The 23,281-nt window shown below is 35.0% G+C and overlaps 1 protein-coding gene across 1 annotated transcript in view; it reads right to left on the bottom strand.

Moving 5' to 3' along the window:
- LOC136031208 (dolichyl-diphosphooligosaccharide--protein glycosyltransferase subunit 2-like) overlaps window positions 1–22,351 on the bottom strand; it is a 57,979-nt gene extending 35,628 nt beyond the window's left edge. Inside the window, exons 1-2 of the mRNA XM_065710576.1 lie at window positions 22,095–22,351; window positions 11,690–11,827 (exon numbers count right to left, since the gene is read on the bottom strand). Coding sequence (XP_065566648.1) covers window positions 11,690–11,827; window positions 22,095–22,298 — 342 coding nt within the window. The 5' untranslated portion in view covers window positions 22,299–22,351. The remainder of the gene's footprint in view (window positions 1–11,689; window positions 11,828–22,094) is intronic.
- Window positions 22,352–23,281: the final 930 nt, after the last annotated feature.

Raw genomic sequence — 23,281 nt, 5'->3', positions numbered from 1 at the left:
AAAACCTTTGAATGGCAAAATAGCGCAGCTTTTAATTTGTACAATTGAAATAGTTGAATTCGCGGATTAATTAATACACATTGATCTAAGTTCTTTTCTTATTTAAATTACATTTCTCTTTTCTCCTTCCTTTACATTTCAAATCAGTATATATCAGCTTAACTTATTTTCTTTCTTAAATTATATTTGTCCTCTTTCCTTAATTTCACATTTCTCCTTTCTTAAATTACACTATTCGTTATTTTTTTTTACGATACAGCCTATGTTATTATAGTTTCCATTTTAAAATATAAAAAAAAAATTGTTTGGGATACAATTTAGACAAAGCTCAAATTTCATATTTAATGAGCATTATTTTCAATCATCGACCTTTACCCAAATGAAAGGCATTTAAACGAAAAATCTAACTTTTATGTCGAGATTCATATTGTCTCCTTACAATCGGTTTTGTCAGCTACATTGCTAAGTGATAAATTTCAAATATAATATAACATTGCTTCGGAAGAAGCGGAATCCATACAAGCTAACTGATACACCGTTCCTAACTATTACTGAAAACTTGCTATTAGGGACTGTTTAATTTACTTTAAAACTATATGTTTAACAATGGAACCTATCTAAATGGTGTATGGGTATAAGAAACATTTCTGGAATTTAGCAAGCGACATTCACATTCTAAATGCACTTGCTGTTTGATCTTGTCAACTAGATGGCACAGAGACAATAACTCATTTATTGGGGCTGAATTGTTTCCTTAATGCATCTTCACACAATATTGACTAAAACACACACGCCCATACTGACCCTTTGCATTTTTAATTCAAGGAGTGCCTGTTCTTTTATTTATTTTTTTTTTACTATTAACAATCACAAACATCAGAAATGCTGCCATGATTTGAACATCATCTATAAATTTTTTATTAGCCCCTGTTAACTAACACGAAGTCCAAGAAACTCCCAAGTCGAATATCATGTTAATTTTTCATTTTGTTTTTAGAATTCAGAGTCATCTCTGAGACTATCTGTTAAAATAGACACCAAGAGGGACTGTCGTTCTCGGTAATCAAAGTCTCTATCATGCATGATGATTAAAAATTAAGCCAACTAAATTAGATCAAAATGAACAGAAACCATATGTGAGCGGTTTTGGAGTCTCGTAACATTTTTCTAAGAGCTAGAGTGTCCTTGCACTTTCCTGAATACGAAAGACTTTCAGCTATTTTGTTTATTAAATCATGTAATAAAAAAGAAAAAAGGTCTGTTCAAGCCGTCAGAAAAGTTTTGTTCGATATTTTAGTATGTTTCTAAAATATTACTAGTATAGCATTTCGTAAATTTTTATCCTTTTACTTTTTTTATAATCTTTGCATATTTATAGAAAGTAATTTCGTCAAAAAAAGCCATTTTTAAGTATACTATTTTGTTTAAAGTGAACTTTCAATAAAATAGTTCCAATCTCAAAATTTTGACCTTCTGTAATGTATTTAGCATTCAGCGAAGTACAAATAACGCTCTACTTTCTAAGAGATTTCAGTGGGACAAAAATATCACACTCATAATAATTTTTGTTCCACTTAGGTTTTGTTTCGTCACTTAGTGCAACCTCACTTGTTGGAACATGCGCCAGACTTGAACCTATTCATAAACTGGTGTTTGAAAATGACACATTTGAAGTCACAGAGGTAGCCAAGGAAGAAAGAAGAGGTTACTAGGTTGCAGTGGAAGATGCAACCAAGCAAATTACTGTGACTGAAAACCATGTTCGGGAAAATCAGTCCCCGTACTTGAACAATAATGAAAATCGCTTTTTTTTCTTGAGCAGCTTTTCATTTTATTTTTTCCACTACTAGCAGATCAGTGGAACATTATGGAAAATTTTTCAAGAACCCATTTTGAAGTAAATTGCTATGTCTAAGGGCCAAAACATCATTTTAAACTAAAATCCATTTTTTGACAGAAACTGCATCTTCGCATAAAGATGATAAATGACATCATAAAAGTATATCCATAAATGCCGTCATAGTAAAACTACATGATAACGTTAGTTGCAAATGGGGTTGGTTCTTTGCTATATTGGAATAGTAAAAGCCGAACCATGGGGAATCAGGCTGCGAAGTCGGTACAATATGGCACCATACTCCAGGAAAGTAACATTTCAAAAGATATATGTATTATACTATCTCCTCAACAGATAAGTGTGTGTTGCATCCTCTGACTTGACTCTGTGTTGCATCATCAGACTTGACTCTGATATATATATATCCACATCTCACCTTAAAATACAAGGAATATGGTAGTATGATCAATTTGTGTCGTTCTATGAATAGGAAAATCGCTGCTCGTAAAAATGATGCCTCCTCATTCAACTATTCAATGGAACACAGGAGAATTAACATTAGCTCTCCCGTCAAGAATAAAATGATTCATCTCAATGATCATCTGAGAGATTTTCTTGGTTTTAAACGGTATAAAATCGAGGGTTAAAGTGCTGGAAGCATCAGTGGTATGGAACAGGTTATTTTTGCAGAGTACCTTCCCCCGGCTTCTCATCAGACAATTTTATATTTCTTTACTCATCCTTTTTTAGACAACGAAAGTAGGTAATACCAAAGTCCCCCTCCTGTGTGTTCTTACTAGAAAAACCACTCATAGCTTCGTATTTTGAGCTCTGTCAGTTAACATTAAGAAGCAAATTGGGCAATCCTCTATTAATAAAAAAGGTTTGGCTGTGATTACATGTCCTTTTCAACCTATTCAGTGAGATGGCTAATAGAAAAAATACTTTTGTTGGTCCTGATATTGATTTTTACGTTGCTACTCTTACGACAATTGGTTCATGGAATGGACTATTACAGGGGTTGTTCGTCAATGTAGAGTTACAGTCCCAACGATTGGTTTGACTGTGCATTGCCCCTAGCTAAAAATTCACCGGTTGCCGTAGATTTTGTGTCCTCTACACTACATGATTTGGGCTCTGGGAAAGATTTTAAAGAAGGTGCTTCACAAAATCTCAGGTCTGGCGCGCGATCCCTCTATGAGCGATTGAAATCCGACAAAGCCAAAAGGGTTTAAAAAGAGCAAGAAATACCACATCATTCATCAGTCTCAATTCAGGCCAGAAGCGTCAAACATAGCTCTTGTCAAAGAAAAAACCAAAACTAAAAATTGATAAATCGAAAAAGGATTTATTTTCCTAAAAATGGCATATCTTCCATGTAAAGAGTCTCATCCTTCAGTCAACTCATCTCTAAACCTTTTCAATACGAAAAGTTTTGATGTGAGTGTAAAACATGGTTACTATGAGCAATTTTATCCGCAAAACTCGCTCTCTGGATACGTAGATTTTCAAATTTATTCCAGTGAAGATTTTATAGATTTGACTTCCATATATATAGATTTACAAGTCATTGTCGACAAATCTAATATTGAAATACCGAATGCAGTTGAGGGCTTATCCTATGAAAATTGTGTGCTGAACAGTTTGTTTAGATAAATCAGTGTCTACATAAATGGAACATTGGGGAGCACAAGCAATATTCTTTAAAATTATGCAAGTTATACACAATTCATGTTTATGACTCCCATTTCCTATAAGAAATTGAGAGGTATGGCTATTGGATATGAATAAAAAAACAGACACTGACACTAGCAATATACGTAAGAGATGCGACAACGAAGTATTTACGCTTGGTTGAAAAAATAAACCATGAGAAATTTAATATACCTCAATGGTTCCCCCCAATGTGAAGATTAATACAAAGGTACAACTTGCTCGGTCTAATTTTATTTTGCGAAAAGTAGTTGGCACTGCACCTGATGTGACAGTCTCTTTCAACTCGGCAATACTTTATGTACGGCAACAGCAACAGCAACATGAGTTCTGTTGCTTTGGCAATTTAACAAGTAAGAGCTAATGGAAATTATATCAAATTGCTCGTTCCTGATGCAATCATGAATCAACGACATATTGCTACTGATACACGTACCTACACTGATTCGTCATTTATCAATGGTGAAATTCTTTCAGCTTGCTTTGGCTTTTGTAAAAAGTTCTAGTACCTTTGGATCATAGACGAATTCTCCACATAAATTTGAAATGTTTGAACTTTCATCTCTGGTATGTAAAGTAAATAGAATTCCACTGTACAATTCATTCTTTGATAAATGCGATAGGACCCTAACTTTCATCTCTGATATGTAAAGTAAATACAATTCTACTGTACAATTCATCCTTTGATAAATACGACAGGACCCTATATGAATTGACAATGCAATCCCTAGATCGAGATTCAAAATTATTTGAAAATGGTATAACCAAAGAAATGTTTGCAAAAACTCATGGTATCATTGTACTGGATTTGTGCGGTACTCAAGGTACGACTATTGTCCGATCAGGTACAGTACGTTAAGAGGGTACCTTGGCCGAACCATTGGAGGAGAGTATTCCACTAATCTCGCTAAATCAATTTGAAACCTATTGGGAACGTATCCCTGATGGCAGTGTTCTATCAGACTTGGCACCACGAATACAAATCAAATAATCAATGTCTTCAATTGGGATCCTTACATGCCCAAACACAGATGCTATTGCAAAACTTCGGATTTCCTCGATCACATTCAAAGTTTTAACAATACCCTTATCATTTGTTAATAGTAGCCAATTAACTGTAAAGACGAGACATTGACTATGCATTTTTCAAACAGTGAAGAATATTTTTTTTATTCTCTTGGCCAGCAGTATACATTCTACGCGATTCATACTAAAAACTTTCTTGGGCAAAGTGAAAAACCTATTATTCAAAATCGGAAGCGAGTACAAGATTTATCAACTAAAAGCTGTCGTTTTCACGCACTATATATTTTTAGATATTTTTTTCGATGTTGCGGTTATACTTATGGTGAATTTCTTGGCATTTATGGTGACGATCCTCGATTGAATGACTTTCTAGTTGAAAATACTCATTCCTACCTGTATAATATAAATTTTAGTGCCCTAAAAGTTAAATGCTTTTAGAATGTTTGTGGATTTATTGATTAGTAAAACTTGTATGTACAAAACTCTGTGTTCTTTAAATTTCTTCCTCCAAATACAGGTAATCGTCAGAAACGATATAAGTGGCAGCAGGACGTCAGGATTCAACTTCTATTCATCTTGACATGCGAAGTCAGGGTCAAATTTTCTACAATATAATGTAACTTCATTTTTATGGTACTTGGTATTTACCAAGTGACATATAACAATCGCAATTTCTGTCAGTCTGTCGCTCCCGGTTTTGATAGTTTGGGCACTTCCAGATAAACTAGGACGATTAAATTTGAAAGGTGCATCAGGGATCAGACCATATTAAATTAGAATTAGTCGTTTCCACGAATCGACCATCTGGAAGGGGGAGTGGGGGTTCGCTTAATTAAGAAAAATTAGAAAAAATGAGGTATTTTTAACATAAGAAACGGTGATCGGATCTTAATGAAATCGGATATTTGGAAGGATACCGTGCCTCAGAGCTTTTATTTTAAATCTCGACTGGATCTGGGGACACTGGGAGGAGTTGGAGGAGGTAACCTGAAATCTTGGAAAACGCTTGGGATTAGGACCAGGATGAAACTTGGTGGGGAAAATAAGCATAAGTCCTAGATACGTGATTGATATAACCGGAACAGATGCACTCTCTTTGGGGAGTTTTGGGGAATGGTAATTCGAAACGACTAGAAAAAATGAGGTATATTTAACTTACGAACGAGTGATCGGATCTTAATGAAATTTCATATTTAGAGGGACTTCGTAACTCAGACCTATTATTTAAAATCCCGACCGGATCCAGTATCATTGGGGGAAGTTGGGAGGGGGACCTGAAATCTTGGAAAACGCTTAGAGTGGACAGATCGAGATGAATCTTGGTGGGAAGAAAAATTACAAGTATTAGATACGCTATAGACATAAACAGGCCGGATCCACTCTCCTTGGGGAGTTGGTGGGGGGGGGGGGGCTAAATCGATAAATCGAAAAAATTAGAAAAAATGAGGTACATTGGGGATAGTTGGAGGAGGAAACCGGAAATCTTGGAAAACACTTAAAGTGTAGAAACCGGGATGAATCTTTGTGGGAAGAATAAGCACACGTCTTAGATACGTTATTGACATAACTGGACCAGGTCAGCTCTCTTTGGGGGAGTTGGGGGGATTTGCTAGTTAGGGCATTTCTACATAAGCTAGGACGATGAAATTCGGCAGGCGTATCAGGGACCAGATTAGGTTAAATTAGAAATAGTCTCTTCCGCAATTCGACCAACTGGGAGGGAGGGAGGAAGCAAACGAACTAAATATTCGAGAAGAATTTTATTTTCCGATAAAATAAATGAATGGCTTGTCGTCTAGGGGTATGATTCTTGCTTAGGGTGCGAGGGGTCTCAGATTCGAATTGTAATGTCAATAGTACTATTCTGAGTCATATTATAGAATTCACGTGTTTCAATTTACTTATTTGAAGCAATGTCAAACACAAAATTCTCATGTGAAGAATCACTTTCTGTAACAGCCAAATAAAAAGTTAGTACGTTTACTATCATAGTAGCCAGTAAATTGGCATAGATGTCGTAAAAACCAGACCTTTATCATTCCATCAATTGACGCGTAGACCACGTTCTTCTTCCCAAAGCAATTCAAAACAACGACAATACCAGTCTGTTAAAAGTAAACTAAACTCACGCATAGGTTTTTTTTCCAAATATGTCAGGGTGTATTTTCCCATTGATCACATTTATCATAGCGACAATTAGAGCATAGGAAACCTCCAATGTGAAATTCAAACATCTCTTCGAGAAAGGAATTAGACTTTAAATTGCACTCCGTATTCTCTAAGCAATTTATATGGACTACATAATCTAAGCTTTTCATATACTCGTCAACATAAGTACAATCGTCACAAGATGACCAGCTGCCCACTGTACAGAAGCATAATGGACATGCATAATACATTTTTTGATGCTGAATGTCTCACTTCCAAAAAGAAACTGACTGGGGAAAATGAATGACTTACAGAAAGAGGAGCAATCGAGTTGCGTTACGCATCAAATCGATTAAACCTCTTTAGACATAATTTTTACAATGTCGACTTATTTCTTGTTGTCTTGCAAAATGCCGTTTAGGTAGTGGTTAAAAAAACACAAAATCATTTTGTTTTGTTTCTATTAGTATGTCTATAAATTCAGTAAATAATTCCAGGCCACAAGGTAAAAGTTTCATGCAACTGAGACTCATTTCCCATTATACAGTTCAGCATTCTTTGGGAAAATATTTTCCTTTGAAGAGACATCTCAATCATCATGTAGAATCAAACATTTTTTCCAAAGTCGTTAGATTCCGCATGATTTTATCTTTCTCAAATTCAGACACTCACACCACCGACTATAGACTAGCACTGAATCTCACTAGTAGCAAACTTACTCTTTTATATAGATTGGTTCAGATTGTTGTATTCAATATGTTTCACTAATGCATTTAATCCGCCTTGTAATCTTTGTATATGCATTATATTCACCTCTGCTACGAAGCAAGACTGTTCTTCTGACTTGAATTTGATTAATAATATAACATCGCGCAAACATCTCGTCCCATTCAGGGGTTAACTGGCAACTCCGTGTAATTTCTACTGTAGCATTAGGCACTCAATGTTTCATTTCGCAATTGTTAGTACCATCAATATCCAATAGAGTAAAAGCATCCACTACTAGAGAATAATATCCTTGAGTCCTGCAGTGGCGCAGTGGGTTTGACCTTAGCTTGGTAATACGGGACCCAGAGATCGAATCATGCTGCAGGAATGCACTGCAGGGCAGACGCAGGGTCCTTAGTAGTCAAGAAGCGTCGTTAATCCGATACAATACAATAATATCCTTGATGTTAACACAGTGAAGTCTTTTTCAATACTGAAGCAAAGTCATGCAAGATTACGAAACTCTTAACTCCAATTACGTAATTAGGACCTGCATCTCTTAGAAAATTAATGACACCTTCGTGTTGAGGGGGTCACTGTTCAACATAAACCATTAAAGGAAGAAAGGAGTAGTGGCTGTGTGTCATTCTAAAAATTTTTTAGGTATCACTACTTTTCTTTTTAAAGTTATTTTGTTAATTAGGATTTTCCAGTGCCCTGCAAGCTGCAGAGAAAAAAAAACGGAAAAAAAGATGCCGTTAATGTAGAGTATCGTTTTTTGAGCCACTTTTCTTGTTTTTCAACTTAATGAATTTTCCTCGTTATTCAAGCCAAGGGACATTTAGTTGCCTATAGAGGGGTATTGGACAAGGCGGTTCTAATAGTGCATTTCTTTCTTTTTTTTTATCTGACTCTAGTTTTAGGAGCTATGGACTAAATTAATTTTTACTATGGGGTCTGATCATCTCTTACTAGGTTCCTGATTACCACTGCAACTCAGAATCACTGTTTATTGTCAAATTCGAGACCATGAGCCAAGCATGCTTCTTTTGTATGTGGAACCATATAGAATGAACTTTTAGAGTATTCATGAGCCTTGGAAGGAACTCAATTTCCATGGAGACAGGGTAGTTGCCTTTGTTGTTCCATTTCTTTTTGCTTAAAATTTCAGTTATGTTTATTTAAAACAAAAAGAAAAGCAAGTTCATGACTAGAAACAAGTAAAACAATCCATAAGGCTTCACCTTGCAAGCTAACATTCACTTCTTTGAGAAATTGGTTAAATTACTTATCAAGCCTGAATTCCTATTTGGTATGTTTTTCAGCCTGCTCTTTTTCTCTATTTTGCTTTTTCATCTTCTTGCATTTTCATGGCACTCTGAAGCAGGGAATTGGCCAAGGTGATGTCCACAGGATCCTTTGAAGCCCCCATTCAGTGTAAGCAATCAGTGGCCTTTTTTCGAGAGGGCATCAATAACCGCTCGTTTTTGTTTTTCAGAAGACCCCTTTTTTGTAATAATTACTCAAGTCTATGTAGCAGTTATTTTTGCTAAAGGTGTCAGCTAAGTTCAGCTCCCTTTCTTTCTTTTGGTCTAAGAAGTTTCGCTTAGAAGCTAGCTCTTTTACCTTGGTCTCCATATTGTCTTAGTATTTTGACTAAACCAACCTAGTCTACGTCAGCAACTCTTTGAAAATAGAAAACCTTTCAATTTGTCCATCTAACACACCTTTACATTCAGAACTCTTTTTGACGATACTTTTTTATTATGTCAACACTGCTTTTACAAGCTTCAACAAAAGCATTTATAGCAGAGAGTATTTGATGCCAGTAATAGTCGACATGTGATGGCATTGGTTCTACTGAGTTTTCAGCTTGCAGTAATATCTGCTCACTTCTAACATTGTCAACACTTACTCACACTGGGATGTCTCAAGCAAGCGTAAATATATCTGATAGATTTCTAGCTCTTTCCCTTTCCAAGAAAACTAGGCACCTAAGCGCTTTGAGATGATTATTAGATGAGATGGGGTACTTCTTGATCAAGTATTTGGCAGCTGCCTTGAAACAACTTTGCGCCCTTTGACAGAACCCTTTTCTTTAGGCCAAGATGAGTTCTTGAGCATATAATGCAGGTCCAACCTGATCACCTACAATAGTGTCTTGCAAACAGTTGTCCAAGTTCTTAAGCAAATTGGTAGAAATTTCATCAGCAGAAATGAGAATGTCAGGTTTTAGAAGTCTTGCCAAAACAGTGAGAAGTTTTTCAGATCATCATGAATAGCATACACATGGGGTTTGTTCATCTGAAATGTTTCTCTGAATCTCATAAAAAGCTCATACTATGAACACGAATTTGAGTTCTGCAAGCATATATTTCCTTTTTAGGTAGATTACAATCTTGAGGTACTTTGCTGATGTCACAGCATTCTTCAAATGTTTCTTTAATGGCATACAATGCAAAAAATACTTTAATAGCGCTAGCCAATGATCAATTGTTCAGCAAACAGAAGGACCCAACGTCAGCCATATAGTTGAGAGGTGCTGAATGAAACTATTGTATGGGACACCTTTCTTTTTCTGGCATTCTTGAAAATTCACGCATCTTGGATGCCAGTTAAGAAAAAAAATGCCTTAAGATGACAATAAAGTTGGATGACTCCTCTCCATATTCCTGGAGCCCTCTCATAAATGAGGTGTGCACCACATGGATGTTAAACTTTCCAAAGTTTGCAAGCTCTTTTAAACATTTTTTCTTCTTCAATGTGTTCACTTACAACCATACTTATTGGCATTAGGCCCATTACTGCCCATCAGTATTAGTGTTTCAAGAGGTACATTCTTGCTCATGATGCATGACATCATCTTTTTTACTATGTCCTCACCAGTTGCTTGTCCCATGATAAGTTATCAGATGGCAGCTCACAACTTGATCTCAACAATCTGTAGCTCTTTTTTTCCTTCAATATTTGCAGTTGAAGCATATTCAAGAACAAAGTGAGCTTTGCCCATATCCTTCATAAGGTTCTGTTTACAGTCTGGGTGAAGTGCATCAGTTATCAACTACATAGCTCTCTTCACATTCATCAACATACCATGCAGTAGCTTAGCAGGGAAACATGGCTTCAAAGACATCAATGATTCTTTCACACAGAGGTCTAGACATCAAAGCTTGCAAGAATTTGAGTACCCTGATGATTTACACATTATCTTTGTTCCAAAATATCTTGGAGAGTTTTACTTCAATTGATAAATGATGGCTCTTCTGATTGGGACTGTTGCCTAGCAGATCCACAGAATCTTAACTGTAACATATCGAAATGGAGTACAACCTGACTCTTGTGCTTGTCCAACAAAGTATGCTGATTCAAGATGTAAAAGCTTTGATGACAGCTATGGTTTTTCCTCGTTATTTTGTCGTAAAAAGAACATTTGTCATCACCAATCCTGAACCATTCGTTTATCTTTCTGTCACTCAGGTCTCCTTTAGTTACCCAGGAACAACAAATTTGCAATTGCCAATTGTCTTTCCTAAATAAACTTGCAAGACTTGAAAGACAAGTAGGTTTAAACACAGCAGGACAAACACTGAGTATAAGATTTTTGCTAATTGAATATCCCACTCATGGTACCCTCCTCTTCTCATTCAAACCTGCTATAAGTTTATTAACTAAGAAATAGAGGGAAAGAATATATAGTTGATACTATTAGAACAAGTCCTTGAACAAATTCATACTGGTATGGTTCATTTTATGAAGCTACAATAAACTATCTATCCTTGTATGTTACCAAGATATAACCAATTCATCCTACCCACCCTATAGGCTAATGCCTAATGCCTCTATCTGTGGATGGTAAGACAATATGAACCATTTATCCCAGTCACCACAAAGGCCAATTTTGTGCTATTATTAGCTGCCAATATTTACAACACTTAGCACTTTGGCCACAGGCAAAGTTCCCACTATTTGGTTACTTCTTTTTGAACTGCAACAGCATAACCAAGAGACAAGTACAACCAGATTTCTGCAAAAACTACAGTATCTAAAGTGGATCTTTCAAATATATTCTGCTTCAGTTTTCAAATATACCAAGCTCCCAATGAGGGGATTTTAGGGACTTCTGGGAAAGTTAAGGTACTTTAAGCATAAAGAGGGACTTGGAAGGGACTTCAGCCCAAAAAAGGACTTTAGGGACTAATTGTGAGTCCTGCTTGATAAAAGTATGCAAAACATTTTTTTAACAAATGTATTACCTACCTCTTTAATTCGATTGTCAGCTACAACCCCACATTTCGGTAGAACAGTAGCAGATTTGGCAATATAAAAAATATCTTCGGTTTTAACATTATTCAATGCTTCATATTCCAACAAATTGCAGGATTGCTCTAGGTAAGCCTAGAAAAGGCAAACAAATTAGATTGATAATTAAAATAACTACTAGAATCTTACGGAATGTAAGATTGTCAATAAATGTACTTCATAAGAGCTCTTTCCCTTTCCAGTAGGATAACAAGCAATGACATATTTACTTGGGGGAGGGAGGCAGGGGGCTTTCCCCTCCCTGAATTTCCATTTTTTTTTCTTAGTTCAATGTCTTGCTCTCAGCGGTTCCCTTGACTCTTTGTTGCATACTAATGATATAGTGGAAGCACTGCAGAGGAATAAATTTCTTATCTTTAAAGATCTTTTATATATCTGTCTAGGTCTAAATACAACACTTTTAAGATCTCTTTCATGTCCTTAGCCAAGAATTGTCATTCCATCTCTTTACTCTCTAACAAATCTTATTTCATACTTATTGTGACTATGTTTGATAAGACTGAAGGGTGTACAAGCCTTGTTGCTAGAGTTTGACTCAACATGACTCATTGATATTTAAAAAGAAAACATGGTATATATTGACAGTCATCTATATATTGTATTTATCTTCCTTTGTTTAGAACTCGGATATATTTTTCTGATTTACTTAAGGCAGGATCTTCTCTTTATTACATTTCAGATTTGGTGGTTTGAATTTTTGTGGACCTGGATTGATATAATTTGTCTAAGCTTACTCTTAATTTACAGAGATCTTATAAATTATGAACCACACTTAATCAAGATTATAGGAAATTGATAATTATCTGGTTTACAATTTAATTTAACTGGGATGGAAGTGAAAAAGTCACTTGATGTCTTTTTTATACTCTTTCATAATTCAATAATTGCTTCTGGGGCTAATTGCATCTTCAGCCCTTAATGGAACCCCAAGGGTATTTTATTGTTGTGACCACACAAAGAAATTTATCAACACTGGTAAAGGTATTGAAAAATAGCTAAATATATACCATCAGTTTATGAATAAGTTGTTGAAAAGAAAGAGACTTCAAAGAATCATAACTTAATAGGTCACTAAAATATGGACACTTTTTCTTTCATTTCAATTTAAGGCTTTTTTTGCTATCAAAACTTTGCCATCAACTAACAATTGTGCTGAATTTTGCAACGAGATACTTTGCTGTAGTTGAATTTGATGGGAACTATCGGAATTTGAGTATTCACAAAGTTGACTTTTTAATCTCTAGCAATAAACAAAGCTTTGTCTTTTATTATAAAATATGCTTACACTTTTACTTCAAACCAAGTGCTAGATTTCCTAGATATTTCTAAAAATTCATTTTCTAAATACCTAATAACTTACCCACTCAATATGGAAAGTCTTAAAGCTGCCAATAGCAGAATTCCAAAAACTGTCAACAGTTTAGCAGCACAATCAGTGTTTTGACAGCTTTTCTTTCAGCAAAAGTATTTTTATATGTAAAACTGGTATTTTCTGACAAAATCTACCAACAAATTTCACTAGGCCATGAAAATTGCCAAGTAGCATTGCTACTATGCTACCCCACTTTTTGCATGGTAGTACCACTAGTATGCTACAACTTTACCTATCATAATATTTTTTTTTTACATTTCTGGCAAAAATCGCAGTTTAGAGGCATTTTCCTATCTTAGAAATTGATAGGGTTAAAAGAAAAAGCCTCCCAGGAGAGGATCGAATACTTCAATGATCCCCAACCAAATTGTCCTGGAGCAACTACCTCTTCTCCTTCTTCTTTCAAAGGACACTGAACTATGGTATCTTTTATAATCTCTGTGTTATTAAAGTGAAACCTTGACAAATGAATCTACTGGTCAAATGAGGCACAGGTAAATTTTTGAGGCTCTTACATTCACTCAATCCTGATATAGACTATAAAGTTTTAAGATTTGTAAACCAACTTCTTAAATTTAGGATAGAAAATAAGGCTTAGAATACTAGGCTACTGAGAAAACAGGAATTACAATTTAAAAAGTAGAATCCATAAAAAACCCATAACTAAGGTTCTTTTTTAACAAAACATTGACAGATATACACTTAGCATCCAGGTAATCTTTTCAATGCTAGAAACAAGAATTGAGTAGAGATATTAGCTTGAAAACACAGACAGTAACTTGATAACTTGATAAACAGTAAGGTTGTAAGTGCTTAAGAAGAAAAGAGTGATTTATTTTATGTTTTCCAAAGATCCACAGCCCATTTGGCATGCCAGACAACAATCTGTCTAAAACAAAAATATGATTCTGTACCACTTTCTAAGGCTATAATGAGAAAAATGTTATGATAACTGGGACTTAATTTGCACATGACACATATATCCAAAGATTGTCCTTTTTGGGCATCCATCAAGGATCAAACACTAAACAGTATGTTCCCAACTGGGGAAGCAGGAGGTTGTAAAAAGGATTTAAGGGAAATTGAAGAGCATCTACAGCTGCATAGGTTTCAGACAGCTTGGTGCTGACATGAGCTGTTGGTAGTAATATTTTTAGTATTTATCATTTTTTTTAGATCCTTACAAATAATACTTGGTCTACATTCGAGTGTACTGTAAGGAGACAAAAAGCTACCCCAAAAAACTGCAATAAGATTGAGACTAAGCTGCAAAAACCTATTTGAACAAAGAACTTATGATGTATCATGGGGTTCAATTAAATAGGAGAATATTTTACTAGGGCTATAGGAACAATTTCAGCAGGGGAGTAGATTGTCAGGAAAGCAGTCTTGATATTCAGCAACAGCATGAAATAAAGAATCCAAGAGAACGTATTTTATTTGTAGAGCGTATTTTCTAACTAATATAATTTTCTGATCAGAAAAATTTCCTAAGTCATTGTTTCCAATAAGTTTAAAGGGAAATTTTAGACTTGTTGAAGATATGCAAAATATTTCTTATGAGGGGTATGTCAACATAGCTAATACTATTGTTTATGAGGTAAAGTAGTGGGATACTATTGGGTAAGTTTTTAGGTATTTCAACACATAAATTACTAGAAATACCCAGGTAATCTAGCACTTGGTTTGAAGTAAAATAATCAGCATTTTTGGCAATGAAAAATAAAGCTTTTTCTATTGCTAAGGATTAAAAAGTAAACTCCATAAGGCCTCAAATTCAGACAGTCCCCAAGAAATTCAATACTATTGTAAAGTGACAGCAAAGTTTTTCATTGCGAAATCCAGTAATATTGTTAGTTGACAGCAAAACAAGAGCTAAGAGGTCATATGGCACTTGTGACAAGGTCAGAAGAGCCAAGAGCTCATATGGTATGAGCTCTAGCAAAATTCTAAGAATCAATAGATTGATTTAAAAGGAAAATCAGAGGCTTAATACCAGTCAGGATTTAAAATTAGAGCTCTGAGACATGAGGTCCTTCTAAACATAAAAAAATCATTAAGATCTGATCACCCATTTGTAAATTAAAAATACCTATTTTTTTTCTCCCTTTAGCCCCTCAGATGGTTGAACCATGGAAAACGACTTTATCAAGTCAATTTGTGCAGGTCCCTGACATGCCTACCAATTTTTATTGTCCAAGCATGTCCAGAAGCACCAAAGTCGCCAAAGCACTGGACCCCCTCCCTGGCTCCCCCAAAGAGAGTGGATCCAGTCTGGTTACATCAATCAAGTATCTACAATATATACTTATCCCACCCACCAAGTTTCCTTCCCAATCTCTCCACTCTGAGCAATTTCCAAGATTTCCAGTTTCCCAATCCAACTCCCCCAATCTAACCAGATCTAGTTGGGGTTTAAAATGAGAGCTCTGAGACATGAATTCCTTATAAATTTCAAATTTCACTGAGATCCAGTCACACATTTGTAAGTTAAAAATACCTAATTTTTTTGAATTAACACCCCCCCCCCTCAACTCCCCCAAAGAGACCAGATTCGGTCCGGTTATGTAAATCACGTATCTAGAACTTCTGTGCTTATTCTTCCCACCAAGTTTTGTCCTGATCTCTCTACTCTAAGCATTTTCCACGATTTGCTGTCTCTCCCTCCAGCTCCCCCCAATATCACCACATATGGTCAGGATTTAAAATAGGAGCTCTGAGATATGAGGTACGTCTAAATATCAAATTTCTTTAAGTTCCAATCACACATTTGTAAATTAAAAACACCTCATTTTTTCAATTTTTCTCTCCCTCCAGCCCCCCAGATGGTTGAATCAGGGAAATGCCTGTTATCAAGTCAATTTGCTCAGGTCCATGAGACACCTACCAATTTTCATTGTCGTAGCATGTCTAGAAGCACCAAACTTGCCAAAGCACTGGAAATCCTCCTCAAATCCCAAAAAGAGAGCATATCTGGTCCAGTTATGTCAATAATATATCTAGAGCTTGTGCTTATTCTTCCCATTAAGTTTCATCCCAATCTCCACTATAAGCATTTTTCAAGATTTCCCATTTCATAGATTTCTATTTCCCCCTCCACTCCCTATGTTCACAGATCCAATTCAAATTGAAAATGGAGCACCTCAGACATGAGATATTTCTATATATGAAGTTTCATTAAGTTTCAATCATTCATTCTTAAGAAAAGATACCTGAATTTTCATGTTTTCCAGGATTTCTGGTTTCCCCCTCCAACTCCCCCAATGTCCCCAGATCTGGTCGAGATTTTAAATAGGAGCTCTGAAGCACAAGAGCCTTCTAGATAATAAATTTCATTAGCACCTGTTTGTAAGTTAAAAATACCTCATTTATTCTAATTTTTCCAAATTAACCCCCCTCCCCCAAAGAGAGCCAATCTGGTTTGGTTATTCCAATCATTTATCTAGGACTTCTGCTTATTCTTCCCACCAAGCATCACCATGATATCCCACTCTAAGCATTTTCCAAGATTTCTGGTTCCTTCCTCTAGCCCCCCCCCAATGCAAGCAGATCCTGAGACATAAGGTCCTTTTAATAATCAAATTTCATTAGGATCCAATCACCAGTTTTTAAGTTAAAACACCTCATTTTTTCTAATTTTTCCAAATTACCAGATTAGTTCTCCCCTCCAACTCCCCCAAAGAGAGCAGATCCAGTCTGGTTATGTCAATCATGCATCTAGGACTTGTGCTTATTCTTCCCACCAAGTTTCATCCTGATCTCTCCACTCTAAGTGTTTTCCAAGATTTCAACTTTGCCCCCCCCCCCAATGACAAAGGATCTGGTCAAGGATTAAAAATAAGAGGTCTGAGTTACAAGATGCTTCTAAACATCAAATTTCATTAAGATCCAATCACAAGTTTAAAATACCTCATTTTTTTCTACTTTTTCTGAATTAATAGATGAAATAAAAAATGAAGTATTTTTAACTTACAAATGGTTGATCAGATCTTATTGAACTTTGATATTTGGAAGGATATTGTGTCTCGGAGATCTTATTTTAAATCCTGACCGGATCTGGTGACATTGGGGGGGGGGGGGGTTGGAGGGGGGAACCTAAAATCTTGGAAAACACTTAGGAGTGGAGGGATTGGGATGAAACTTGGTGGGAAAAATAAGCACAAGTCCTAAATACATTATTGACATAACCAGAACAGATCCACTCTTGGGGCAGTTAATTCTGAAAAATTAGAAAAGAATGAGGTATTTCAACTTATGAACAGGTGATTGGATCTCAACCAAATTTGATATTTAGAAGGATATTGTGTCTCAAAGCTCTTATTTTAAATCCTGACTGGATCTGGTAGCACTGGGAGGAGTTTGGGGGTAGAGATAACCTAAAATCATGGAAAACGCTTAGAGTGGATGAATGGGGATGAAACATGGTGTGAAAAATAAGCAGAAGTCTTAGATACATGATTGACATAATTGGAATGGATCCACTCTATTGGGGGGGGGGGGGTTTAATTCTGAAAAATTAGAAAAAATGACGTATTTTTAACTTATGAAGGAGTGATTGGATCTTTATAAAACTTCTTATTTAGAAGGACCTCATAACTCAGATCTCTTATTTTAAATATCAACCAGATCCAGCATCATTGGGGGGGGGGGCAAAATATTAGAAAATACTTAAAGCAGGGAGATCAGGATGGGAAGAATAAAAACAAGTCTAAGATATGTGACTGACATAACCAGACCAGATCTGCTCTCTTTGGTGGAGTTAGGGGGGGGGGTAATTTTAAAAAATGAGGTATTTTTAACTTCTAAATGGGTGACCAGATCTTTTTGAAATTTGATATTTAGAATGATCTTGTGCTTTAAAGCTCTTATTTTAAGCTCTTTAAAGCTAGAATTCTAGGGAAACCAGAATTCTTGGAAAATTTGAAAATTGGGATATTTCTATCTTATGAATAGGTGATTGGATGTTAATGAAACTTGATATATAGAAGGATCTTATGTCTCAGATGCTCCATTTTTGACTTGAATTAGATCCAGGGACATAAGGGGCTGGAGGAGGGAAACAGAAATCTTGGAAAACGCTTAGAGTGGAGAGATTGGGATGAAACTTGATCGGGAGAATAAGCAAAAGTTCTAGATACATGATTGACATAATTGGAACAGATCCATTCTCTTTGGAGGAGCTGGGGGGTGTTAATTTGAAAAAATTAGAAAAATTGAGGTATTTTTAACTTCAGAACAGGTGACCGGATCTTAATGAAACTTGATATTTAGGAGGAATTCATGTCTCAGAGCTCTTATTTCAAATCTTAACCAGATCTGTTGACATTGAGGGGGGGTGGAGGGGGAATTGCGATGAAGCTTGGTGGATAGAATAAGCAAATGTAATAGATACATGATTGACATAACCACATTGGATTCACTCTCTTTGGGGGAGTTGGGGGGAGGGGTTCAGTGCTTTGGAGAATTTGGTGCTTCAGGACATGCTAAGACAATTAAAATTGGTAGGCGTGTCAGGGAGCTGCACAAATAGACTTGATAAAGTCGTTTTCCCAGGTTTGACCATCTGGGGGGCTAAAGGAGGAGGAAAAATTAGAAAAAATTAGGTATTCATAACTTACAAGTGTATGATCAGATCTTAAGGAATTTTGATATTTAGAAGGATATCATGACTCAGAGCTCTTATTTTAAATCCCACCTTGCATTAAGCCTCTAATTTTCCTTTTAAATCAATCTATTGATTCTTAGAATTTTGTTAGAGCTCATACCATATGAGCTCTTGGCTCTAAGCTCTTCTTGCCTTGTCATAAGTGCCATATGACCTCTTAGCTCTTGTTTTTTCTATTTTTTCCATATTAACCATCCTCTCATTCTCCCCTTCCCCCAGATGGTTGAATGGGGAAACAACTATTTCTAATTTAATCTGATCTGATCCCTGATACACCTGCCAAATTTCATTGTCCTAGCTTATCTAGAACTGCTGAAACAAGCAAAACCAGGATAAAACTGAGTGCCTTTTAAAATGATGATTTGTATTGTTATAATAAGTATCTTTAGAGTATCTTACTTTTGAACACCTTATTTGTAAACTAATGGTATATTTTAGCCACATTTCAATACTTTACTAGTGTTGATAACTTCTTTGTGTGGTTACAACAGTAGAATACCTTAAGGGTGCCTTTAAGCACTGAAAATGCAATTAACCCCAAAAGGCATCAAATGGTGTGTTCACTTTTATCCTATCTAAATTATATAGTAAACTAGATAATTATATTAGGTATAAGCACAGAGAAGGAAATATGTTGAGAAAATGATTCATGCTTCATAACATGCAAAATAATTATAGCTAACACATTTTGCATGCAGCCCTGCTTTACTTTACAACCAATCTGCTTTACCTTACAACCAACCCCCCTAATGTGCAAATATATAGACAAAATTACATATTTTGCATTTATTCTTCCAATGTGTCTGTCTTGTTTCAACCTGTGTACCTGTAAATTGAATCAACTGTGACAAAATAGGAACCAGAAAAACAAGTGGCAGGTGGCAGGATGCATTGGGAATATATCATTTTGGCTATTCATTTGCACATTAGGAGGGGTAGTCAGGGTAAATTATAGCAGGGCTGCACACAAAATGTGTTAGCTATAACTATTCAGTGTTTTATGAAGCATAAATTGTTTTCTTAACATGACTCCTCAACAGGTCCCTCTCTAGGCTTATACTATAAGTTAAAGGGACACAAGATGAGTTTTCTTCACAGGGAAGTATAATCTATGTTATTAATTTCCATTTACATTAATATACCAATATAAATACGCCTAGAAAAAATAAAAAAGTTAAAGGTTTCAGCCTCTTTAAAACAAATCTACAAATTTGTTTTCTAATAACATTTACCCACTAAGACTAAGGTAAATAATAAGGCAAAATTTTAGTTGAGCTACTTTTTACTATCTTGGAAATTAGGGTAGGAAAATTAAACCTTCAAAAACAAATCCAGGGCCAAATACATAGCCTACTCTGGAAAGATATTTTGAAACTTCTGTATTAACCCTTTTCTGAATTCTAAATCTTAGTAATTGACCTATTTGACAGATCTAAACCTAGCCTATTGAAATTTTGACAAAATAACATTTTCCCTTAACTTTCAGTTATCACTTTCTTTTTCTCTGGTTTTAATCCTGAAAATGCAATTCCTGTTATTTTTTTAGTAGAATTTAAGCTGTATCAATGGTTTCTTTTTTTGAATTTAAGGAATGTTTTGTATATTTTTGAAAGCTCACAATTTGGGATTGACCTAAGTTGTGAAGCTGAAAACAGGATTGACATACTTCATTTAAGCAGAATATCAATTTTACAAGGTTTCACTTTTATAGCACCAATACTTTTAAAGGTCAGTGCCCTATAGAGGGATAAGGAGTAGAGGTAAATGCTTCAAAATACCTTCCCATAACATACTTTAGTCTAGACTCAAACTAAAATTTTACAAAATAATAATAAACCTACCATTCCTGATCTACCTGTAAATGACAATTTTTTCTCACTAAACAGTTTAAAAAACAAAAAAACATGTCTTTATAGTTTCACCATCTATAGACTATTTTAAATTTTGATACCCCATTGATGGCTCAAAACAGAATTTGCACTAGAAACAATTATTGAACTATAAAAGAATATGGTAAAATTCTAGTTAATTGACTTCTTTCTATCTCCAAAAGGGTTTAGGCTAGGAAAAATGAAACTTTCAGGGATAGGTCTAGCCTACAGGCTAAAGTATGTCCCAGTAAGGTATTTTAAAATACCCACCTCTACTCCTTCTCCCTCTAGAGGGCCCTTGTCAAAATTGAAATTTTGACAAAACAACATTTTACCTTATATTTCAGTTACTAGTTGCTTTTTCTCTGCCTTTAGTTCTGAAAATGCAATTCCTGTTATTTGAGTAGAATTTTGAGCCATATCAATGTTGTTTTTTTTTCAAAACTTAGGAAATGTATGTACATATCTTTAAAACCTTATAAAATGGAATTGAGCAAAGTTATGAAGCTGAAAACAATTTTATTGTAGGCTACTTTAATTGAGCAGAAGATCTATTTTTGCAAGGTTTAACTGGTAAAACTGGTGCAAACAGTATTACTGGCTTTCATATAAAGTAAAAATACCACTTGCTGCCTTTTTTATGCTCCTTACAAATATGTAATAGTTTAGAAACAAATTTGGGCTATATATTTGCACATCAGGGGGGTGGGGGTAAAGCATAGCATATATTAAATGCTTTTTTTTCTTTTTTTTATGTGTATTTGTGCACATAAATTTGATGAGCAGAGAGATCACCAGTGCAACAGAAAAAAAAAAAAAAAAAAAAAAACAGCAATGGTTAGTTTATGTATTAAATATATGCTATGCTTTACCCCACCCCCTATGATGTGCAAATATAAAGCCCAAATTTGTTTCTAGACTATTACAGATTTGTAATGACCCCATATATAGGTAATTTTTAAGAGGTCAAAAAGTGCATAAATCTGAATTTGCAATAGTAGTGATTATTATATTTGTAAACAGCATTAAAGAAGGCATTGAGTCATATATTCACTTTATATGAAAGCCAGTAATACTGTTTGCACCAGTTTTACTGGTTTCACTTTTATAACACACATATTTTTAAAGGTCATCAAAGGTCAGGGCCCTCTATAGGGAGGAGTGGAGGTAGTTGCTTCTAATACCTTCCTCAGACATACTTTAGTCTGTAGATTCATCCCTGAAAGTTCCATTTTCCTAACCTGAGCCCTTTCTGAGATAGCAAGAAGTCAATTAACTAGAATTTTACCAAGAATATATCATTCTGCATATAAACCTATGAAGTAAAATGTTTTTAAAACAAATTTCCTCCTCAATGGTCCCTGATCTGGGCCTTCACTCTATATCCTAATAAAATTTCACAGGTGATTTTAGACAAAAGAAAATGAACCTTACTTCTGGTGAAAGATTCAACTTCTGAAGAGCTGAAGATACTCCATAAAGTGTACTAAGATCTTTGCAAGGGATATAACTGATAAGAAGATTTTTAATTCTAGTAATATCGGTCTCATATATATAATTTGTTGCAGAAATCGAGCTCACAGCTCTTAAACACAAGAGTAATGCTGAGAAAGTCTTCACAAAATCAAAATTCTTCATTTTTGGAATGAAGGGAAAGCATGAGGGGAAACGTTGGTTTTTAACTTTTAAATAATGTAAAAAAGAATCATGAATAAGTACTACAATATAAACAAACAACTGTGACAGTAAAAATCTTATTTTCAAATACTGATTATTGATCTAAATCGGTTCATAAATGAATTATAATATAGTAATATTTTCGTATAAGAAGTACTTGGTTGCATGTAAACGTCATCTACTTAAGCAAACTATCATTATTATTTATTGAAAACCCGCCTTTGTACAAAAAGAAAACTACAGAGCACTACAAAGAAAAACAAAAGCAAAATATCACTATACAACTATGAAAAGGAAACTGTATTTGAAAAATTTGGTTCTAAGAGTGCCTCGAAATTTCGTGGGTATGTTTCTCCAGAAGTTTAGCAACAGCTATATTAGGATGTGCTATGTGAAGACTGTTGATGATTTTTGAATTGCTTGTCCAAGTTGGATATCTCAGTAAGTATTTTGTAAAACGGAAAAAAATGGAGCAGATTTTTGATTTATCAACATTTGGTACAGAAAGGTACAATTTAGTGGATGTGGGGGAGAATATGGTGCTGTAAAGCATTGCGAGATAAATGTGCTCCCACGGGTAACCCATTGATTTGCTGATAAAAGGAATCACGAGAGAGAAAATATATAGAAAACTTATTACAAATCTTAACTAGAGCAACTAAATTTCATAATCAAATCCTGTTTCTGAAACCTCGATTAATTAAAATTTTCTTCTATTTTGTTTTTTAATAATTGCTCAGAAATAGCCACATCTATATTAGCTTCAATTTTGAGAGATAACGTACATTTACAGCTCAAACAGTATTCTATACAAGCAACTTGTGCAACATGAGCATTTCAGAAACACTTACTTAAAATATATCCTTCTCTTTTTTTAGTATTGTTTGAACATTTCAATAAATATTGCATCTTCATACTTCAAACGGCATTCTATACCTAAAAAC

The sequence above is a fragment of the Artemia franciscana genome, chromosome 9 (genome assembly GCF_032884065.1).
Source record: "Artemia franciscana chromosome 9, ASM3288406v1, whole genome shotgun sequence".
Classification (NCBI taxonomy): domain Eukaryota; kingdom Metazoa; phylum Arthropoda; class Branchiopoda; order Anostraca; family Artemiidae; genus Artemia; species Artemia franciscana.
Note: the sequence above shows the minus strand (reverse complement) of the source record. Positions and strands in the feature narration are given on the sequence as shown.